At 38.9% G+C, this 23,744-nt stretch overlaps 1 protein-coding gene across 2 annotated transcripts in view; it reads left to right on the top strand.

The window, feature by feature from the left end:
* The window catches only part of SLC25A13 (solute carrier family 25 member 13), a 192,063-nt gene that overhangs the window by 72,286 nt on the left and 96,033 nt on the right, over positions 1-23,744 (top strand). For both annotated transcript variants that reach the window (XM_058525909.1, XM_058525900.1), the window contains exon 4: positions 8,464-8,579. In XM_058525909.1, the coding sequence (XP_058381892.1) occupies positions 8,464-8,579 (116 nt within the window). The remainder of the gene's footprint in view (positions 1-8,463; positions 8,580-23,744) is intronic.

Genomic DNA, 23,744 nt, shown 5'->3' with positions numbered 1-23,744 from the left:
TGTTGATTTCAAGTTCTTTAGATAAATACCAAGTAATGGGATAGCTGGGTCGTATGGTATTTCTATTTTTAATTTTTTGAGAAATCTCCATACTATTTTCCATAGTGGCTGCACCAGTTTTCATTCCTACCAGAAGTGTATGAGGGTTCCCTTTTCTCCACATCCTCTCCAACATTTGTTATTTTTTGTCTTGGTGATTATAGCCATTTTAATGGGTGTAAGATGATATCTTAGTGTAGTTTTGATTTGCATTTCCCTGATGATTAGTGACGTTGAACATCTTTTCATGTGCCTATTGGCCGTCTGTATATCTTCTTTGGAAAAATGTCTGTTCATATTCTCTGTCCATTTTTTTTTGTGTGTGTGTGAGGAAGATAAGCCCTGAGCTAATATCCGTTGCCAATCCTTCTCTTTTTGCTGAGGAAGATCGGCCCTGAGCTAACATCCGTGCCCATCTTCCTCTACTTTATATGTGACGCTGCCACAGCATGGCTTGACAAGTGATGCATCGGTCCCTGCCCGGGATTTGAACCTGTGAACCTTGGCCACCAAAGCGGAGTGTGCAAACTAACCACTATGCCACTGGGCTGGCCCCTGGATATTTTATTCTTTTCATTGCGATTGTAAATGGGATTGTATGCTTGAGTTCTCTTTCTGTTAGTTCGTTATTAGAATATAGAAAGGCAACTGATTTTTGTAAGTTGATTTTGTACTCTGTAACTTTGCTGTAGTTGTTGATTATTTCTAATAGTTTTCTGATGGATTCTTCAGGGTTTTCTATTATAAAATCATGTCATCTGCAAACAGCAGGAGTTTTGCTTCTTCATTGCCTATTTGGAGTCCTTGTATTTCTTTTTCTTGCCTAATTGCTCTGGCCAAAACCTCCTGAATAAGAATGGTGAGAATGGGCACCCTAGTCTTGTTCCTGTTCTCAGAGGGATGGCTTCCAGTTTTTCCCCATTGAGTATGATGTTGGCTCTGGGTTTGTCATATATGACCTTTATTATGTTGAGGTACTTCTTCACCCATTTTATTGAGAGTTTTTTTTTTTATCATAAAGAGATGTTGGATCTTGTCAAATGCTTTTGCTGCATCTATTGAGATGATCATGTGGTTTTTATTCCTCATTTTGTTAATGTGGTGTATCGCATTGATTTGCAGATGTTGATCCATCCGTATGTCCCTGGTATAAATCCCACTTAATGATGGTGTATGATCTTTTTAATATATTGCTGTATTCGGTTTGCCAATATTTTGTTGAGGATTTTTGCATCTATGTTCAAAAGTGTTATTGGCCTGTAAATTTCCTTCTTTGTGTTGTCCTTGTCTGGCTTCGGTATGATGTTGATGTTGGCCTCATAGAATGTGTTAGGAAGTGTTTCGTCTTCCTCAATTTTTTTGGAATGGTTTGAGAAGGATAGGTATTAAATCATCTTTGAATGTTTGGTAGAATTCTCCAGAGAAGCCGTCTGGTCCTGGACTTTTATTTTTTGGGAGGTTTTTGATTTACTGTTTCAATCTCTTTACTTGTGATTGGTCTATTCAGATTCTCTATTTCTTCTTGGTTCAGTTTTGGGAGGTTGTATGAGTGTAAGAATTTATCCTTCTAGATTGACCAATTTGCTGGTATATAGTTTTTTATAGTATTCTCTTATAGTCCTTGATATTTCTGTGGTATCCATTGTAATTTCTCTTCTTTCATTACTAATTTTATTTATTTGAGCCTTCTCTCTTTTTTCTTGGTGAGTCTGGCTAAGGGTTTGTCAATTTTGTTTATCTTCTCAAAGAACCAGCTCTTTATTTCATTGATCCTTTCTACTGTTTTTTTGGTTTCAATTTTATTGATTTATGCTCTAATTTTTAGTATTTACCTCCTTCTGCTGACTTTGGGCTTTGTTTATTCTTTTTCTAATTCTGTTAGGTGTAATTGAAGATTGCTTATTTGAGATTTTTCTTTTTTGTTAAGGTGGGCCTGTATTGCTATGAATTTCCCTTTTAGGACCACTTTTGCTGCATCCCATATGCGTTGGTATGGTGTATTTTCATTCTCATTTGTCTCCAGATATTTTTTGATTTCTCCTTTAATTTCTTCAATGATCCGTTGATTGTTCAGTAGCACGTTGTTTAGTCTCCACATATTTGTCACTTTCCCAGCTTTTTTCTTGTAGTTGATTTCTAGTTTCATAGCATTGCGGTTAGAAAAGGTGCTTGATATGATTTCAGTCTTCTTAAATTTATTCAGGCTTGCCTTGTTTCCCAACATATGGTCTATCCTTGAGAATGTTCCATGTGCACTTCAGAGGAGTGTGTGTTCTGCTGTTTTGGGATGGAGTGTTCTATATATATCTATTAAATCTATCTGGTCTAGTTTTTCATTTAAATCCACTATTTCCTTCTTGACTTTCTGTCTGCATGATCTATCCATTGATGTAAGTGGGGTGTTAAGGTCCCCTACTATTATTGTGTTGTTGTTAATATCTCCTTTTAGGTTTGTTAGTAGTTGCTTTATGTACTTTGGTGCTCCTCTGTTGGGTGCATATACATTTATAAGTGTTATGTCTTCTTAGTGGAGTATCCCCCTTATCAATATATACTGCCCCTCTTTGTCTCTCATTACCTGTTTTGTCTTGGAGTCTACTTTGTCTGATATAAGTATTGCAACACCTGCTTTCTTTTGTTTGCATTAGCTTGGAGTATCGTCTTCCATCCCTTTACTCTGAGCCTGTGTTTGTCTTTAGAGCTGAGATATGTTTCCTGGAGGCAGCATATTGTTGGGTCTTGTTTTTTAATCCATCCCACCACTTTGTGTCTTTTGATTGGAGAATTCAATCCATTTACATTTAGAGTGATTCTTGATATATGAGTGCTTAATGCTACCATTTTATTGCTCGTTTTCTGGTTCTTCTGCATTTCCCTTGTTTCTCGTCCCGTGTATTTCAGACTACTAATTCAGTTTGGTAGATCTCTATGATAGTTTTCTTAGTTTTCTCTTTATCTGTTATTTGTGTCTCTGTTCTGATTATTTGTTTACTTGTTACCATGAGGTTTGTATAAAAAGTGATGAGATAGTCTATTTTCTAATTGCCTCTTATTTCCTTAGACTAAGACCATTCCACCCCTTTCCTCTTCCCCTTCTAAGTTATTATTGTCACAACTTATTCCATCTTTTGTTGTGAGTTTGTGGCTAAAATGACGAGACTGTATTTATTGTTGATGTTTTCCTTCCCTTTATCTTTAATGTTATAATTAAGTGTTTGCTAAACTGTTCTGATAGAGAGCTGCAATTTTCTGATTTTGTCTACCTATTTATCGCCTTGCTCAAGGCTTTGTAACCCCTCTCTTTTTTTTTTCCAAGTATGAGGGCCTTCTTGAGCATTTCTTGTAGGGAGTGTCTTGTGGCGATGAACTCCCTTAGCTTTTGTTTATCTGGGAAAGTTTTTATTTCTCCATCATATCTGAAGGCTATTTTTGTTGGATCGAGTATTCTTTTTTTTTTTTTTTTTGGTGAGGAAGATTGGCCCAGAGGTAACATCTGTTTCCAGTCCTCTTTTTGCTTGAGGAAGATTGTTGCTGAGCTAACATCTGTGCCAATCTTCCTCTACTTTACGTATGGGACGCTTCCACAGAATGGCTTGATGAGCAGTGTGTAGGTCTGTGTCCAGGATCCAAACCTGTGAACCCTGGGCCGTGAAGCGGAGCACACGAACTTAACCACTATGCCACTGGGCCAGGCCCTGGATAGAGTATTCTTGGCTGAAAGGTTTTGTCTTTCAGAATTTTGAATATATCATTCCACTCTCTCCTAGCCTGTAAAATTTCTGCTGGGAAATCCCCTGAAAGCCTGATAATGGTTCCTTTGTAAGTTATTTTCTTCTGCCTTGCTGTCCTTAATATATTTTTTTTTGTCATTGACTTTTGCCAGCTTTCCTGCTATATGCCTTGGAGAAGGTTTTATATTGATATAGTTAGAAGTTCTGTTAGCTTCTTTCACTTGTATTTCCAGCTCCTTCCCCAGGTTTGGGAAGTTCTCAGCTACTATTTCTTTGAACAAGCTTTCTGCCCCATTCTCCTTCTCTTCTTCTTCTGGAATACCTGTAGTCTTTATGTTGCATTTCCTAATTGAGTCAGATATTTCTCAGAGAATTTCTTCATTTCTTTTTAGTCTTAGTTCTCTCTCTTCCTCCGTCTGAAGCATTTCTATATTTCTTTCCTCCAAACTGCTGATTCTGTCCTCCATGATATCACTTCTGTTATTCAGGGAGTCCAGATTTTTCTTTATCTTGTCCATTGCGTTTTTCATCTCCAACATTTCTGATTGGTTTTCTTTTATAGTTTCAATCTCTTTTGTGAAGAAGTTCCTGATTTTATTGAACTCTCTATCTCTATTTTCTTGTAACTCATTGAGTATTTTTTATGATAGCTATTTTGAATTCTCTGTCATTTAGATTATAAATATCTGTGCCTTCAGGATTGATTTCTGGGTGCTTGTCATTTTCCTTCTGGTCTGGAGTATTAATATATTTTTTCATACTGTTTGATGGTGTGGATTAGTGCCTCCACGTGGTGATAGTATCTGGTCGCAGATTCCACCTGCCGCCACTCCTTCCACTTCCTCTGGGGGGTCCAGCACCTACACCTTCAGACATATGGCTGTATGGGTCTCTCAGATGTCTTTTGTGTTTTGTGAATGTCCTCTGTTGGTATATGAATGTCCTTTTTGTTGTATCTTGGGGGGAGAGTCTAAGGGAAGAGCTCACTCCGCCATGATGCTGATGTCACTCTTCTAAGCCTTTCTTTATTCAAATCATTAAATGAAAATAAAAATGTCCCTTTTCTAGATAACACACTTTGTGATTCACTTTTAACTAACCTACTGTCTGTGCAAGGATGATTTAGCAAATGATTGTTTTCTGGCCTGACAAACTGCCAGTAAGTTAAACTGGTGAGCAGTGTGACAGTGAAGTTGTTGGTACCTGCTCAGAGGGGTCATGGGTTGTGAGAAGTGGTGGCAAGAAGAAAGCAGATAATCAGAAACACATTTCTCCTCTGTACTGCTTCAGTAGTCTGGAGAATGGTGAGTGAGCATCCCTAATTGAAATGCTCCTGGGCAGTTTCTTTCACAGCTATAAGTAGCCTTTGTTTAAAAACTCTCCAATCTATGTTTCCAAGCTTGGCCTCTGTGTTAGTTTGCTAGGACTGCCATAACAAAGTATCGCAAACTAAGTGGCTTAAAAAAAAAGAAATTTATTGTCTCATAGTTATGGAGGCAAAGATCAAGGTGTCAGGAATATTGGTTCCTCTGAGCCTGTGAGGGAGAATCTGTTCCATGCCTCTTCCCTAGCTTCTGGTGGTTTGCTGGCAGTCTTTGGCATTCCTTGTTTTGTAGAAGCATCACCCTAATCTCTGCCTTCATCTTCACATAATGTTCTCCTTGTGTGCATATCTATGTCCAAATTTCCCCTTTTTCTAAGGACTCTAGTCATATTTCATTAGGTGCCTGCCCTACTCCAGTATGAGCTCATCTTAACAAATTACATTTGCAACAACCCTGTTTCCAAATAAGGTCATATTCTGAGGCATTGGGGGTTAGGACTTCAACATGAGTTTTTGTGGGGGACACAGTTCAACCCATATCAGACTCTCTGTTGAGTTCTACACTGGTCCTTTTGGTTTCCTGCTGGACGGCAGGCTTCAGTGTCTAACTGATACCTCAAATTTAACGTGATCAGAATTGGTCTTACTCTCTCACAAGTCCCTTCTCTCTTTTGCCTTTTTTATTCTTTATCCTTTTGGTGATATTGTCATGCCACTCACTTATCCAACTTACAAGTCTTGGGAATAACTTGGCCTCTGCTGTCCTTCAGCCTCTGACATCCAATTGCTACCAAGTTTTGTTATTCCTGTCTCAACTGTATTTCTCTAGCCTTCCCGGCTAGAGATACAGTTTTGAGTCCTCATGCTCCAGCTCTGGTTTAGACCTCTGCTGTCCCTAGCTGTCAGGCTGTCTCCCCACATCTCGTCTTTCCTCTGTTAAATTCATCTTCCATGCCAGTTCCTTTTCTAAAACAAAGATCTGAACCTGACATTTATTAACCCCAAAACCTTCAGTGACTTCTTCCTGCAAAAAAGTTAGGATCTATGACTTGGCTTTTAAGGTGCTCCATAGGTAGCTGGCATTACAGGTCAAGCCACTCTTTACCTCCTCATGACCTATTAGATAGAAGGTTGGTAATATGTCCTTCTCTGAACACAGCGCACCCCATTTGTCGTCATCTCTGTACTTCGCTCTGTTCTTTCTTCAGTGTGGAATGACCTCTCTCTACCCTTCCTTCTTCTCTCCGTCTTCCCATGTCAGTTGGAATTCTATCTCAAATGGAAACCAGGACACCTGGCTTTTAGGCCAAAATGCCAGAAGCCAATTGCTTCACCTTACACAAATCTTTAACTTCTTCTGCTTATCTCAAAAGTGAAATGAGGAGGTTGAAGTAGATGGTCTCTAAGATTTTTTCAACTTTAAAATTTGTTCTTTAAATGCTACACCTTCTTGAAGCATTCCCCAGTTTTTCTAGTCAGAATAAATCACCCCTCCTTTTGTGCTCCTTAGTGCTTTATTTCTTCTTTTTCTTTTGATGCTCAGCTCTTGCATTCTGTTGGGTTGTACATGCACATGACTACCTCCCCTGCCCACAGCAGGTTGTAAACTCCTTGAGGCCAGCTAGGAATGTTTGACTCAAATTTGCTTCCCTTCCTATCCCTTCCTACCCCTAGTCTTGCTTACCCATAGATTCTCAGTGAGACAGACTGTAGAGTAGAGGATAAAATGTTCTGGGCAAATATTCTTCTGTAACACGTGCTGTTCCTGAATGTTTCCATGCATTCATAAGGATGTATTTTGAATTGTGAATGACATGTAGTGTATTGAACACACCATGAGTTTTTCCTTTCTTTGTGACATTATTATAATCAGGTGACATTCTGGGAAACAGCTAAGTTAACTTGGGAACACTTTGTATAAAAATGTGTTCTCTCTGAGGCCAGCCCTGTGGCGTAGTGGTTAAGTTCAACGGGCTCCGCTTCAGCGGCCCGGTTTCGCAGGTTCGGATCCCGGGTGTGGACCTACACCACTTGTCAGCCATGCTGTGGCAGAAGATTGGCACACATGTTAGCTCAGAGCAAATCTTCCTCAAGCTAAAAAAGAGGAAAATTGGCAACAGATGTTAGCTCAGGGTGAGTCTTCCTCAGCAAAAAAAAACAAAAAAAAAAAGTATTCTCTCTATAAAATATTTAGAAGTAATTAAGTGTTCAGTGAAACATAGGAAAACACTTCTGTTTTCTTCCTCCCTGTATATCCTCCAGTGACTTAGACTATCTCAATGTATCACTGGAATATTTGGACATTTAAATTTTGAAATACAAAATAGTGACAAAGAACATTTCTAGGAAAGCTTTTGTGAATTTGTTTACTTCTTGGAAGTCAACAAGCATCTGTGGTCTGTCATGCTCTTCCTGAAGGATAGATTTGATCATGTCATGATCTTGCTTAAAAACTTTCAATCACTCCTTGCCCCCTAGAGAAGAATGACCAGAGTCTTTTCTTGTCTTTAGGCCCATCTCTGGTCCTATACTTCTAATCTCATTTCACAGTGTTCTCTTTTATGCAGTCTTCTGTCCAGACAAAATCAGTTCCTCTCCGTTTTCCTCGTACACTCGCTAGCTTTCTTGCACCTGCCTTTCTGCAGGCATGTCCCCTGCCTGAAGTACTCTCCCTTCTATGCCCATTACCGCATACCTAAATTTCACTCACTTTTCAAGACACAGCTCCGTTCTATTTCTACTGCAAAGCCTTCTTTGATTTCTTACCAGAATTCTGTTATCCTGTTGCTCTCTGTCTTATGATTTGTCTCTTTTTGTGTACTATTTCTAGACCAGTGTTATCTGCCTCGCCAGACTAGAAGTTCCTTGGGGTCACATTTCATGTTTGATTTATCTGTATTCCACGCCCCACCCCACAATATCACCACTGGTTCAATCCACATGTGGTCAGTAGATACCAGTAATGAATGAATCTCTGTGAATCATTTTTTAATGGTGTATAAAGGTATTAATGAATGACAAAGCTGCTCTATTTTGCCATTACACAATCACATCTTAATCTAAAGCATCTAAACTTTAATTCTTGAATCTAACAATATGCCTGAAACAAAAATGATCCATTGGGTAAAACAGTTACATTTGAAATTATAATTCATTTAATGTGTCACCATATCCTCAAACCTGTCATGTCTTTTAGATTCTGTACATTATTATTTCAGTCGACGATATATGAAAGGAATGGTAAGTGTTTTTAAGTGTTTTTGAGTTTTATTTTTTCTCATTTTGTTTTTTTCTTTAGTGTATATTTGTGTCTGCTTTTGTTTCCCACCAGCCACTGACTTTATGCTTTGTGTTCATTTTATGTTGCAGATTAATATCCTTTCAAGAATTTGTAGCATTTGAATCTGTGCTGTGTGCCCCGGATGCTTTGTTCATGGTGGCCTTTCAGCTGTTTGACAAAGCTGGCAAAGGAGAAGTTACTTTTGGTAAGGAGTGTGAATGTGTGTGCGCCTAAGTAAGCGCAGACTGTGGGAGCTTTTTTTTTCAGGAATGAAGTGTATGGAAATGCTTTTAAGAATTTAGCATATCCATTTAAACAAAGTTATCTCAGTGCTTTGGGGCTTCAGTTCAAACATCTTCCTATTTGAAAAAATAAGTTTTGATGTAGTAATTTTGAGTCTGATTTAGTTTTAAGGTGCGGGAGGACACGGCATGACTTTTTCACAAGAGTCGTAGAATGTGAGAGCAAGACAGGGCTTCTGTTCATTCCCTTCACAATCAGTAGTGCTTTCCACTGGGAGAATGAAGAAGTTAATAACCTGCCCAAGAACAGAAGGCACTCATGTACCCAGTACTTTGTGTCTTTACCTCGTCTTCGTGGAGTAGCTTGAGGCCAGGGGCACTGCACAAGATGGTAATTCAGAGTGGTACATGAAGAACCTTGTTCGTATAAACAGTACGTCCCTCCCGCCCCCCCAGCCTGTGTTGGCAGTGCCTGCTATGCTGCTGCCGTCTTTATTTTGAAGAGCAGAACCGTCTTCAGGGGGATTAGCTGCAAAGCTGTAGAAAACCCTGAGGATTTTTAAGTATTAGAAGAAAGGGAAGACCAGGAAGTGGTAAGGCAGTGGTAAGTTCTTTTTTAAAAATAAACTGGCTCCTGAAGATGGATTTGACAGAAAGTACCACGTTTCCCTTGGACCATGTGGTCTCCAGTACGTGTTGTCTGCGTATGTAAACCTGCTATAGAGAGCATTGTACAAGAATTTAGGAGCCCTTTTGGGCATACAAATTGTGCATTCAGGGGAGATGGCAAATGTTTCCATTTTAAACGTCTTTATTTGTAGTTTCCAATTCATTCAGACCTCTTGGGCTTGTCTTATTTGATGGATTGTGAGAAATGTACAGATGGAGGGAAAATACAGATGGTGGAATAGAGCATCATCTATTCTGGAATAGTTCTGGAATGATTCTGGAATGGTTCTGGAATTGGAGGGACTTAGCTCCTTCCAGCTCTGCCACTTTTATCTCTGAGCCAAGTTAATTATCCTCTCAGGTCTTCATTTTCCTTATCAGAAGTGAAGATAACTACATAAAGTATAGGTAAGACAGTATGATAGATTTATTCTAGCAGACATCCTCCTCCCCCACCCATTCCTCCGTGTCCATTTGACATGACAGATATTTAAGGCTAGATCAGCCAGGGCAGAGGCAAAACACATGTATTTGCCTGGTTTGTTTCATATAATCTAGCAGCTCAGATGCTTTCCATTAACACTTCATGAGGATTATTTAATATTTAAAAATTCCTGGAATTAATTTTAGTTTTTTCCTTTTCCATCACCTAATTCCTCTTAGCATCACTATAACCACAACTTTTCAGTGGAACACCAATAAAAAATGTCCCCATTAAAATAGTTGAGTAATACATGAGCAGCTAGCTTGTGGTGGCGTTGATTTACCAGTGGAAGCCAGTTTGATGAAAACATGATAGCGTTTCCTTGGGATGAACAAAGAACACCCTGTAAGTTTGAGTGAGTTCAGCACAGGTGTGGTCTCTCTCGTCTTCCTCCTTTCTGCAGCAAGTCTGGAGGGAGGAATGGGAGAGAGCTGGCTTGGAGATGGGGGGACTGAGGAATGGACTTCAGATGTTTTCCTTGACTCTGATCAGTCTTCCCACCATGGGCATGAGGTGGCAAGCGGTGTTGGCACCACCCACACCACTGGCCAGGTGGAGGAAAGAAACAAGAGACTTTGACCAGTGCAGGGAGCAGTGTGTGTTTTAGTGTGATTACAAGAAAAGAACAGGTAAAGAAGCAGGATGTAGGAGATGGGAGTCATCTGAACTGTAGAATGAAGAACAGTCGTGTGAGATTCTGTTTCCGCTGCTTACTAGCAGTTTGTTGATGGGCAAGTCATTTCCAACTTTCTGAGCCTTATTAACATCATCTTTAAAATCAGGATAACAACCTACCTTACAGGACCATGTAAGGATTAAAAGATCTGCATATAAAGGTGCTGTCTGGAAAACAAAGGCCTTTATAAAAATAATGTTACTAAAAGAAAGAACTTGAGAGAACAAAGGAGGATTTTCTTTTTCTTCTTTTATTCTTATTCTTTGGGAAGCCCTTTATTTTTAAACTTGCAATTTAACCACTGGCCAGTTAGCCAGCAATTTGCTTACCATTTGTTCTTTGTTGAACAGTGTCCCATCTCTGAAGTCATAGAGACTGAAATAAGAAATTGAGGCTTCCACGGAGCTAAAATTATGGTTACGTCATCAGTTGTATATGACTACTGTAAAAGAATGTGCAGCCCTTCCCCCAATACCCTGCCTTCCGCGGGTAATTTGTTCCATGGTCTGCCTGTCTCACAAAATATGCCAGGGTATGTCCTGTATCCATTTATGATGAGCTGATGGAGTCCTCACTCTGTGGGTATCATAAAATGTAGCCTGGGCTTTTCTGAGCTGTTAATACCTGTTTAGGATTAAACTGAAAGAGATATGCACAGTACAAAGAAGATACCCAAATGACCATCAAATTGCAAAAATAATAGCTGACTTTTAACATTTTTCATAAGGTAGGGTAGATTTCGTCCAGTGGAGGTGGGTGCTGTGTATAACAGGCTTTTGTTCAAGTAAGCAAAATCATGTGAGGGACATGGCAGCCTAAGGAGTTTCGACAGCAGGTAAGTTTAGAAGAAGCTAGCGATAAGTATATTTTCCAGGAAACTCATAATGGGGTTGAAGAAATTAAAAAAAAAATGGAGTTGGGCAGAAAAGAGGACTTACCTAGTCAATCCTGGTCTCATAAACCCACAGTATTAAGGGAATTCCGACCTATGACCTGCCTGGCTGTTCATATGAGGCTGAGCTCTACACAATGGCACAGTTACCTCTGGTTACTTCCTTAGCTCCTTGCAAATCCTTCACTAAGAATGACCCTTTGTATTTCAGAAAGGTGTCTACCTGGGTGTGCATCTTTGGGAGGGGTAAGCATGGAGTGTGAGAGAGGAAGGAAGGGCTCCTTTTTTACCTCCCAGATTGGCTCAGTCAGTTGTGGTCATGGGGTGAGCCTGATCTTCACACGATACAGAGGTTCATCTGGGGCCCTCCCATGGGCTGCGGGGGAGGCTGGCGAGTGGCCTCAGATCCACCATGTCTCCCGGCTTTGCATTTCATCAAAGGAAAGCACTTACACTCTTTAGCTGTTTACATATTGGGTTTCCACATAAGAGCTTGTTTGAAGCAGGGCTTGTATGGCTAAGCTCGGTAAGCAGTGGTGTTTGTCAACAAGCCGGCAGTGTTCATGCTCCCACTAACGCTGATTCCGATGCACACTAAACAGAAATCGGATGGCGTGAGGGGCAGATAATCAAGTGTCACATTTCAGTGAAACTCTGCCCTGTTTTCTCTGAGGCCTTGTTTGTGTTTACCATATTTTCATGTCTAGATCACCCCCCGTGTTTGCAATGAAAAGATCTTGATTAGGCCAATTTTGTGCCTTTGATATCTAGTTCATTATGTCTCCTATTTCTTTTGAGGGAAAATGTATCTCCAATATTCTTGTTCTCACCGTGTTTTCTTATTTTGATACCTGATATTTATAAGTATATTTTGAGATATCAACAGGTGTATAACAGGATATCAGTATAAGTTGGAAATTCTGGTTAATAATTTGTGATTCTGTATGTGTAGAGAAAAAATATTTTGTTCTAAAAATTTTCGTTTGCATTTTTAGCCTATTTTATATGATAGTGATTTTTTTTACTTTTACTTTTTAAAAGTATATTGAAGTATAGCATACATGCAGAAGATGCACAAATCTTAAGTATACATGGTGAATTTTTGCACAGTTTGTATTCTTGTTTTGTCACCATCCAGATCAGAAAGAGAATGATAGCAGCATTTCATGGGTCTTTTCTCAGTTACTGCCCCATAGTCCTAGTGGTAACAACTGACATCGGTCACCATGCATTGGTTTTGCCTTTTTGTAAACTTTTTTAATAAAAATGGAACAATATAGAATGTACTCTTTCATTCTGACTTCTTTTGCTTAAATTTTATTTGTGAGATTCATCCATGTTTTTGTTGTGTGTATATTTACTTTGTTCTTTTTCTTTTCTGTATAATATTCCATTGTGTGACTCTCTCCTAATTTATTTATTCATTCTGTTGTTGATAGATAGTTGCATATTTCCAGTTTTGGCTGCTGCAAATAATGTGCTTTGAACATTCTTTTACATATTTTGGGGTGGGTTGGGGGGGCGTATGTGTAGGCGTTTCTAGGAGTAGAATTACTGGGTGATAGAAAATGTGTATATTTAGCTTCCATGGATATTGCCAAACAGTTCTCCAAAGTGGTTGTAGCAGTTTACATTCACACCATCAGTATAAGAGAGTTCCAGTTATTCCACCTCTTTGTTACCACCTGGTATTATCAGTGACTTTTATTTTAGTGATATCTCAATGTGTAGCTTTAATTTGCATTTCCCTGATTGCTAATGGGTTGTGCAGCATTTTTCGTCCATCTTTTAAAGAGGAGAACATCCTAGGATATACAGGAAGTTCATGAAAAGTGTCAGACTCATGCAGACAGAGGTGTTAATGTTCAAAATGGACTTGGAGGTGGGGTGGAGAGAGGAGGATTTGAGGTAGAGGAGACCATGTAAACAAAGGCTTAGAGTGGACGGGGCACGGTGGGCTATGGGTTCAGGGCCTCACAGGGAGTTCCTATGGCAGGAACTTAGGGAGGAGTACAAAATAAAATTGTAAAGGTAGATTGGAGTGCCACTGAAGATAACCTTGACTATCTGGAGAAAGAGATTAATTTTTTCAGGCATTCAATGAATATATTCATTTATCCAACAAATTAATTCAGCAGACATTTATTGAGCAACTGTTATATGCCAAGCCTGTTCTAATCACTTGAGATACATGAGTAAATAAAACAAAGATTTCCTCGCTCATGGAGCTTACGTTCCAGGCAGAGGGAACAAAATAAACAACCGTAATAAATAAGTAAATTATATAGTTTGTCAGGAGATAAGTGACATGGAAGAAATAAGCAGAGCGTGGTAAGAGGTATCAGGAGTACTGGAATAGATGTGGGAGGGGGCTGCTGTCCTAAATCGAGTATTCAGGATTGGCTTCATTGAGAAGTGACTTTGAGCACAAATTTGAAAGAGGTGAGGGAATTGGCCATATAGATATGGGGATGGAGGAGGGGAGAGACTGTCCCAGGAGAAGGAACGACCGTTGCCCAGGTTTGAAGGCTGGAGTGCGTTTGGCACGTTTGAGGAACAGCAAGGAGGACCCATGTGAACTGAGTGAGGCAGGGGGAGCCTGGTAGGAGAGGAGCTCAGACAGGTAACAGATCTGACCCAGCAGGGCCCTGCAGGCCAAGGTTGGGACTGGGACTTTGATGGTGAGAGAACTGGGAAATTGTTGCAGGATTTTTTTTTTTAGCAGAGGAGTGACATGATCTAGTTTATGTTTTAACAGAATCACTCTGGCTGCTGTTTTGAGAACAGATCATAGCGGGGCCAGAGTAGAAAGAGAGAACAGTTAGGAGGCTATTGCAGTAATCCAGGTGAGGGATCATGGTGGCTTGGACCTGAGAGAGGGTAGGGATATCTTGAAGAGAGAATCAACAGAATTCTCTGATGGATTGGAAATGGGCTATGGAAGAAAGCAAGGCGGCAAGAATGATTCCCAAGTCTTTGGCCAGATCAACTGGAAGAGTGGAGTTATCAGCTGAGATGGGGAGGACTGCAGGCTTGTTGGGGGCGTGATGGAGGGAATGCTGGAGCTCACTTTTGGATGTGTTTGATGCCTATTGGATGTTTACGTGAGAATATCAAACAGGTGCTTAGATATATGAGTATGGAATTTGGGAGGTAGAAGTTTGGTAGTTATCGGCAAATACATGGTGTTTGAAGCCATTTAACTGGATGAGATAAAAGAATACATAAAGATAGAGATAGCTCTTGAATGCTTATTATGTTGTAAGACTGGAGATACAGCCGTGACAAGACTTAAAAATCCTTCTCTTCAGAGAGCTACATTTTAGGGAGAGAGACAGCAAACAAATAAAAAATATAAAATATGATGTCAGGATATACTATCTCTAATGTAAAGCAGGCTAAGTGGGTAGGAGGGATGGGGGCTATCTGAGCAGACATAGAGGAGTGTCTGTGAACGCTGAGGTGACGTGATCTGGGCTGTATGAGGGCTTGGAGCTGTGGGGGTCTGGAGGTGATGGTCACTTGGGAGGTGCTACCACAGTCTACGCAGGGGTAATGGAGGCCTGTACTAGACTCGTATCTCTGGACCCCACCAGGGCCAATCCCGATAATGAATCGTATATGACTTGGCTCCTGATTGGCTGTGGGGTGAAAACGGGTCCAAGGAAAGGAAGAAGGACCTGGTAGTGGGTACTGAGCTTGTTTTGCTCCAGGATCATGTGCTTTTACATAATCTCTTGAGAGAAGGAAAGTAACTATCCTTTTTATCTTTTTTTTTTTAAATATGATGTACTGTATTTTTCTTTCTTTCTTTTTTTTTTTATATTGGGAAGATTCGCCCTGAGCTAACATCTGTTTCCAATCTTCCTTTTTTTTTCCCTCCCTCAAGCCCCAGTGCATAGTTGTATATTCTAGTTGTAAGTCCTTCTAGTTCTTCTGTGTGAGCCGCCACCACAGCATGGCAGCTGACAGACGAGTGGTGTGGTTCTGCAGCTGGGAACCAAACTCAGGCCGTTGAAGCAGTGAGAGCGCCGAACTTGAACCACTGGGCCGTCAGGGCTGGCTCCCGTGCTTTTTATCTTTAAGTTTATTGATCACTTACTACATACCCTCCCCTGAGCTTACGTGCTTTATATGTAATTTATTATTTAATCCCCACAACCTAGGAGGTCTGTACTATTATAATTCTCATTTTTCTGATGAGCAGTTGGCCTTGGGGGGAGGTTCCATAACTTGGCCACAGTCATGGAGTTGCCTGTAGTAGAGCCAGGGCCGCAGCCTGATGACAGCCAGGTGTTATTCGCTATGGTGTACTACCTCCCTCTGGTGGTGGCTGTGCTCTGTGAGATGGGCCCTTCCTTCATAACCTAGATAGGTGCCAATTAAGCCATAGTGGTTTCAGTTTATATCAGACATTAGGGGGATTTAATAATCCTTCATGAAGAAGTAAAGCACAGTAAGCAAATTCATTAATTTTTTGTTTATATGGCCATAGTGGAAAGTAATTATTAGGAAAATGTACCTGGATTAGAATTCTCAGTATGCGTAGGAAGTTGCCTCCGTTACACAGACATCCATTTGTTGAAATGCCCTTGACGTGGGCTCTACCCAGGAAGCTTTATCTTTTGATGTGAGTAGAATTCTGAGTGGTGGGCGGGGGGGTGGTCTTTTACAGGTTGAGGATCGTAGAGGAGGCCCTTGATTGAAATGTGCAGCTTCAGAGACGTGGGCACCATATGATGGGGCACCCACCACAGGCCTCTGAGCAGTTTTTATTTGATAGGAGAAGCAATTGGGAGTCCATAGGGTCCTTTAGAGGAGAGGGACAGGACCCAGATGATGCTTGGAGAAGACGGATTTTGTTCTGTTAATTGGAGTGGAGCAAAGCCGGAGGCAGAGGTGCCTGTGATCATTGTGTAGGCTTCCAGGACCTCTGTGAAGCAGACAGGGATCACTCCCATTTTGTCAGTGGAGGAACTGAAAGTGGGGGTTTGAAAGGACTTAGGGGCCTCTGCGCAGGTTGATGCAGACACGTCGTGAATGGTGGTTTTTCAAAGACTTTCATTTTCCCAAGTTTCTTATTTAATGATTCTGGGAGAACAAAGCATTTTCATTATGAATTATAAGAAAATGTGTGTGTGTATTGAATGAAACCGTTAATCCTATATATTTAGTGCACCCACCTGTCATCGGTCTTTTCGTGGTGCTAATTTAACATTGACTATTCCTATTTATTAATATTTCTTCAGTTGTATCTGCAGTAGGCGACAGTAATAGTCTAGCTCAATAGTAGAGGAGGACCCGAATCTTACTTTTGTCTAGTGAAATTCACAATCAGACCCCTGAAAATTCAAAGTATGTTCTATACCATAGCACTTCCTTAGGTCGAAATCTAAAATTTTTATTTGCATGATGCCTTACGTGTTTTTCTCTTCCTTTAACTTCTTTATCTTTTTCATTACAGTGAACAAAATTTTATGAAATGTTTTATATGCAATTTTAAAGTTATCATTTTTAGTATGTGAATATAAGCACCCAATTTCATTATCTATGTGGTGGTGGTGGTGGTGGTGTGTGTGGATCTGCAGTTTTTAATTGAACTTGAAAGACAGGGGTTTTCGGCTCTGGGTTCTGGATAAGTGTCAGGGGGGTCCATGAATGGCCACACTTCTTAGTAATATTTGGTCTAAATGAGTATTTGCTCTTAACAAATCTCAGAGGGGTCAGTGATCTGCCAAAAGATTAGAACTGCTTTTTGTAGATGGACATATGTCTTATTTAAGAAAACTTCAGTAGTGAGATAGTCTATACCCTGTACCACACTGGGAGGCTTTGGCTGGCTCACCGCTTCAGCTCTGTCAGTTGGCCTGAAATCCAATAGAAACTAGCCCAGTCTTGCTCTTTTATTGGAAACTACAGTGGCCTCTTGTCCTTTAATCATCACTATTGAACAATATTGTAAGTTTGGGTACTTTACAGTGGTGTATCCTATTTATGGTAGTGAGCGTGTGAAAAAGGATTCTCCTATTAGACAATCATAAAGCCTAAAATTTTTAGTTTATTAAGGCTCTCGGAAGTCCTGCAGAAAAATAATGGGGTGGGCCCCATGGCCTAGTGGTTAAGTTCAGTGTGCTCGTCTTCAGCGGCCTGGGTTCGGTTCCCCGGGCGCAGACCTACACCACTCGTTGGCGGCCATGCTGTGGCAGCAATCCACATGTAAAACAGAGGAAGATTGGCACAGATGTTAGCTCAGGGTGAATCTTCCTCAGCCAAAATTAAAAAAAAAAAAAAAGGAAATCCTACAAAGAAATAAATCTATTTAACTTTGTCAAACTTATTTGAACAAGACATTTCTTTTATGTGTGAGACCTAAACAAAATCCACAGAACTTATGAGGTGATTTCTAATGTCCTTTTCTATTTAATTATCTGACATGTATGTTGGTGTTTGGAGGGGCCCTTTCTGGTTTCACAGTTAGATTTTGTCCAGGAGCACTTGCTGTGATGAAAATGAAATTGTCATTCTCTGGGCAAACAACAGGCTAGAGGACATGAGGAATATGTGGAAACAACCCACTTTAGTCATTTTGATTCAGGTTGCAGAAAATGAGAATGAAAAGTATGGAAATGAGAAGTTTTGAAGGTAAGCACCCAAATTTAATACTAAATATAAAAAGCTAGAGGAATATAAACATTGGACTAGAAGAGGACAGAACTTTAGCCACTATTTTTTAAGGTCACTGGAAAGAAGGTCATTTATTATTATCTTTGTAAAGACACTTGGAAAATGAAATATTCAAAAAGATAACTAAAAGGAAAAATGGTTCAGAGTTGGAAGGAGCATTATTTGGGGAATGTTCTTTGTTAATGATTCTGATTTTAGTGTTTCACAAAAAAAATGTGTTATTTTGATGAAAGAAACTTATTGCCCTAGAGTAGATTTTATTTTATATTATTTTGGGACCCAAATATATTTTCTTATATACATTCCAACAGAGAATAAGAATATTGAATAAGAACAGTGTGAGTTTTGAAGTAAATAACCTCAATATCGATAGAATTGTGGCGTGCCTGGGTATTGAGTGTCTTGTTTGAGATCCTAGAGACTGTTCAGAAGCTGTTCCAGTTCATTGGGTCAAAAATCCACTATTTACGAAACACTAAATACGGATTTGCACGATTGACCATAATGGCTTCAATTTTGAAAGATAGTAGTATCAGAGAGCACTTCCACTTGGTGGGATAATTTGAGAATCGTCCATGCTCAAATGGCTAAAATATTGTACTTTTTGCTACTTCATCACTCTGTTTTAAAAATATAGGGGGTGGGGAGAGAAGGCCTGTTGAGAAGGAGGAATACTGTCAATTGGAGAGTAAATCACAATAACCATGTGAAGCCACTCCTTAGTTAACTACTGCCTGAAGGTTAACTGTTCTTTAGAATACTGTGGTGTGGAGAGGCTGGACTGGGGGCTTCTGCCCCTGGTGTGTGTGCATGTGTGCACGCACGTGTGTGTGTAAGATGAATGGAGAAGAGAACTCGTGAATAGGACAGAAGGTGTGGAGAACACAGGGCTAACAGCAAATCCTAAAACTTGAAGCACTGGGAAAATCTGACTATTTTAAACTCTACTGCTCACTTAAAAATAGTAAATTATACCATTATTCTTTCAGTAAGAGAGAGAGATAAAAATACAGTTTTTCTAAATTGGAAAATTTGCTGTAATTTTGCTGCTAATGACTGATTTCTTCCAACAGTTGCACGGCAGTTTTTGCACTGATAGGTTGATAAAGGAAACAAAATCAAGAACATATTGGAAGTTCTCAGAGAAAATTACAGTTTAGGTATATGTTGGGGGTTGATCGTTAGACATTTTAATTGAAATAAAACAGTTTTATACTAATATAGGATCACTGTGGGTGTACATCTGCTCTTGAAGCATGTAAGTAGGGTTAAATGTATGTTAATGCTTTTGCAAGAAAATTATTTTTGATCACATCCGTCTAAGGAAGCTAGCTTAGGAAATTGGTTTTTAAAACAATATAGATATTATACTTGCATTTAGAGAATGAATTAGGATTCTTTGTACTGCTTTAAAAATTTCAGAGTTGGTGTTTTTTGGTTGTGTTCTTCTCTAGTGGTAAGGAAAGTTAACAGTAATTAACACAACAGATGATTAAAGCAAGCTTACACATCTGGGGAGTGACCACAGTCTGCTCTGAACACCGTTTTAACTGACCTACTTTTGATATTGTGAAAGACTGCTAATGATTTATTCTCTCCAGTTGAAAATAACTTTTTCTAGCAGATTGAAAACATCTCACTTGGCCTCTTTTGCTGTTGATTTGGGTAATGCATGTGATAGAAGATAAATATCGAATGCTAAATATCTGCCAACCTTTAACCTTTTTTCTTGTTGTTAACCGACATTCACTATGGTGACTTAAATAGTGTATTAATCTTGAGGGTTTATAGATCCATCACATTTGAGAATAGGAATGCTTCTTATCAATAAGGCAGACCACGAGTTCTCGTTGTCATCGTGTGAGGGTTTGCGTTACAACTGTGGACTCCCTGGCTCCATTTCACATCTGCTGAATCAAAACCTCTGGGCCTGGGAAATGAGCATGTGTTTTGAACAAGCTCTCCAAGGAAACGTGGTTCACGCTGCAGTTGAACAATGGCTGGTGTAGTTTATGGCTTTCTTTCATGGATTGTGGAAACAGGCCCAGAGAGGGGAACGTGACTGGTTTCATAGGAGCCACAGCTTTATCTTCTGGCACTACTAGAAGGATGATTGTCTTTTCTAGGACGCCACATGACCTCATGTCAGGGTGGTCCCACCCCTCCCTAAGTACAGAACTGGGAGAGTTTTAAATTAGCCCTAATTTTTACATATGCCAACACCGTGTATGGCTTCAATGTAATAATACTCAGTTCACCTTGCCTGTGTGTGTGCGCGGTGTGTCTGTGCTTGTTTTTTGAAAGACACTTACCACCACTGTACCTATATGTTCAGAACAATAATACAAAAAAGTTTACAGGGGCTTATAGAGAACTCAGTTTTAATGAGAAGGGCTGCGTGTGTGAAGTACTTATTCTGTATTTACTCTTGTTTTAATGGCACCCATTTTCCCCTAGAACTTCTTTGAGCGAGTCTGAATTGTAGCCAGACTACTCCTTTCCTCTTCAAACCCTTAACTGTGATTAAGATAAAAAGGCACTTGTCAAAAGGGTTTGAAATGGCAACCTTGATATTGGAGCCTGTGGCCGTACAGATAGGTCTACATCCACTTACTCCATTATGTTATTTAACTTACGAATTCAACAATTTGTCTTTTGCTCCCTGCTTAAAAGACAATGGCCATATAAGCTGTTGTTAACCATATCAGTAGGTTGGAATATTATTTCCCTTAGAGCAAAACCACAACTTTCTTTGAGGATTTAGCACACGTTAGAATAAGCAGCCCAGTGAAGCTGTTCAGAGATAAAGTGCAGCCTTTCAGCAACTCTCCTTTACCTCCAAGAGGGATTACTTTTGGGTTTAACAGAAACATCCTTTTTCTGTTTATTGTATTAATGAAATTTTTAGGATCCATGAGAGCGATATTATGATTCAGTGTTTGAAATAATGTAGCTTGATGAACCTTTTTTATTTTAATGGGAAACTCGTGTTCATTGATTTGCAGCTTCAAAAAGTGAATCTTTTGGAAATTACATTAATTTAGTTATTCTGTATGGAAACAAAAACATAGAAAGTTAAAATTTGCATAAGTGAAGACCTTGATGATTTCAGATTATAGTGTGGTGGAGGTTAAGGAATAAGAGCCCATAGAATTTGTAAAAACAAATTCAGTCTAACCACTTAATGGCATGTGCAAGTAATTTGCCAATTAAATATTTCTAGTATCTGAAAGATCTTCAAAGTAAAGAGTGGAGGGTCTTAATCTTTCTTAATTTCATACTTTCAGAAACACAATAGAAAATTACTTAGTTTTTGATCACTTTTCATTCAAAATTTTAATGTATCAGCTAAGAGAAGGATGGATTTTAAATATTTGAGGAAAATTATTGCTTTTGGAGAAATGTATAACCTATGATATTTCCAAATCACGCTGTGCCTGATTTTTTTTTTTTGTATCATTTGTAAATATTTGGTGCCCAGATAACAATTTTTATTATAAAGACTTTAGATTTTGGAGATTTACCATTTTAATGGTCACATACTATGTTTAGAACATTGTATGGGCCATGCTTAACTCCAGAACAACTCTCTAAGAAAGATATTTTATTCCTATTTTACAGATTGAGACAATTGAGTCACAGTAATTTGCCTAATGTCACGCATTAGTAAGAGGCAGATCCGATAGCCCCAGTGTTTTTTAAAAACAGCTTTATTGAGATATAATTTACCCATTTAAAATGTATAATTCAATGTTTTTTAGTATATTCACAGATCTGTGCAACCACCACCACAGTTGATTTTAGAAGATTTTCTTCACCCCAACAAGAAACCCCATACCTTAGCAATCCTCACTCCCCCCTCCCATGTTCCCCTACTGCCTCCAGTTCTAGGCAACCATTAATCTACTTTCTGTGTCTATGGATTTGCCTATTCTGGACATTTCATATAAATGGAGTCATATATGTGTGGTCTTTTGTGGCTGGCTTCTTAGCATAATGTTTTCAAGGTTCATCTGTGTTGTAGCTTGTAACAGTATTATATTTTTATTGATGAATAATATCACATTGTTATGGGTATACCACATTTTGTTTATCCATCCTTCAGTTAATGGACATTTGGGTTGTTTCAACTTTTTGGGTATTATGAATAATGCTGCTATAAACATTTGTGTACAAGTTTTTGTGTGGACATATGTTTTCATTTCTCTTGGATATATACTTGGGATTTGCTGGGTCGTGTGGTAATGATGTTTAACTTTTTGAGGAACTGCCAAACTGGTTTCCAAAGTGACTGCACCCTCAAGCAGTGTATGAGGGTTTCAATTTCTTCATATCTTCACCAACACTTGTTATTAGTGGGGGTGAAGTGGTATCTCATTGTGGTTTTGATTTGCCTTTCCTTGATGTCTAATGATGTCGAGCATCTTGTCATGTGCTTGTGGCCATTTGTGTGACTTCTTTGGAGAAATGTCTACTCAAATCCTTTGCCCATTTTTAAAGTAGTCTTTTTATTATTGAGTTGCAAGGGTTCTTTATATTTTCCAGAGTTGTTTATCAGATGCATGCAAAATTTTTCTCCCATTCTGTTGTCTGTCTTTTCACTTTGTTGATAAAGTCCGATTTATATATTATTTTCTTTTGTTGCGTATGTTTTTGGTGTCATATCTAAGAAACCATTTCCTAATCTAGAGTCACCAAGATTTATGCCTATGTTTTCCTGTAAGAGCTTCAAAGTTTTGGATCTTACATATAGGTCTGCTCCATGAGTTAGTTTTGGTATATGATGTGAGATAGGGTTCCAGCTTCTTTCTTTTGCATGTGGATTTCCAGTTGTCCTAGCATCATTTGTTAAAAAGACTAATCTTTCCCTGTTGAATTATCTTGTCATCCTTGTTGAAAATCAATTGACCATAAATATAAGGGTTTATTTCTTGACTGTCAATTCTATTCCATTTGTCTATATGTCTGTCTTTATGCCAGTACCACACAATCTTGATTACTGTAGGTTTGTAGTAAATTTGAAATACAGCTTTGTTCTTTTTTTTCAAGATTGTTTTGGCTAATCCGGGTCCCTTGAATTTCCATATAAATTTTAGGATCAGCTTGTCAGTTTCTGCAAAGACACCAGCTGGAATTTTGATAGAGATTACCCTGAATCTGTAGATCGCTAGGGGGGTTTGCCATCTTAACAATATTGTCTTCAAATCTATGAACATAGTATGTTTTTCCGTTTATTTAGGTCTTCTTTCAACAATGTTTTATAGTTTTTAGAGTATAGGTTTTGCATGTCTTTTGTTAAATTTATTCTTTCGTATTTTATTCTTTTTGAGGCTATTGTAAAGAATTGTTTTTCTTAATTTCATTTTTGGGTTGCTCATTTCCAATGTATAGAAATACAGTTGATTTGTGTATATTAATCTTGTATCTTGTGTATTAATCTTGTAATCTTGTGTATTAATCTTGCTGGACTCATTTATTAGTTTTAGTAGTTTTTTAGTGTATGCCTTAAGACTTTCTTTACACAAGATCACCTCATCTGTGATCCAGCTTTTAAAAATCACAACTCTTTCCACTACAACCATACTCTGTAGCTTGGGAAATTTACTAAATTAGAGGAAATTAGTTGACTTTTTAAGGTTATATTTAGGAAAGAAACAATTGCTACTTTGTAATTGTCTTGTCATCATCTTAAAAAAAAAAAAAAAGGGCAGACTTTTAGGGTG

Source organism: Diceros bicornis, chromosome 3 (genome assembly GCF_020826845.1).
Source record: "Diceros bicornis minor isolate mBicDic1 chromosome 3, mDicBic1.mat.cur, whole genome shotgun sequence".
In the NCBI taxonomy this organism is placed as follows: domain Eukaryota; kingdom Metazoa; phylum Chordata; class Mammalia; order Perissodactyla; family Rhinocerotidae; genus Diceros; species Diceros bicornis.
The sequence above is the reverse complement of the archived record's forward strand: the minus strand, read 5'-3'. Positions and strand labels throughout refer to the sequence as shown.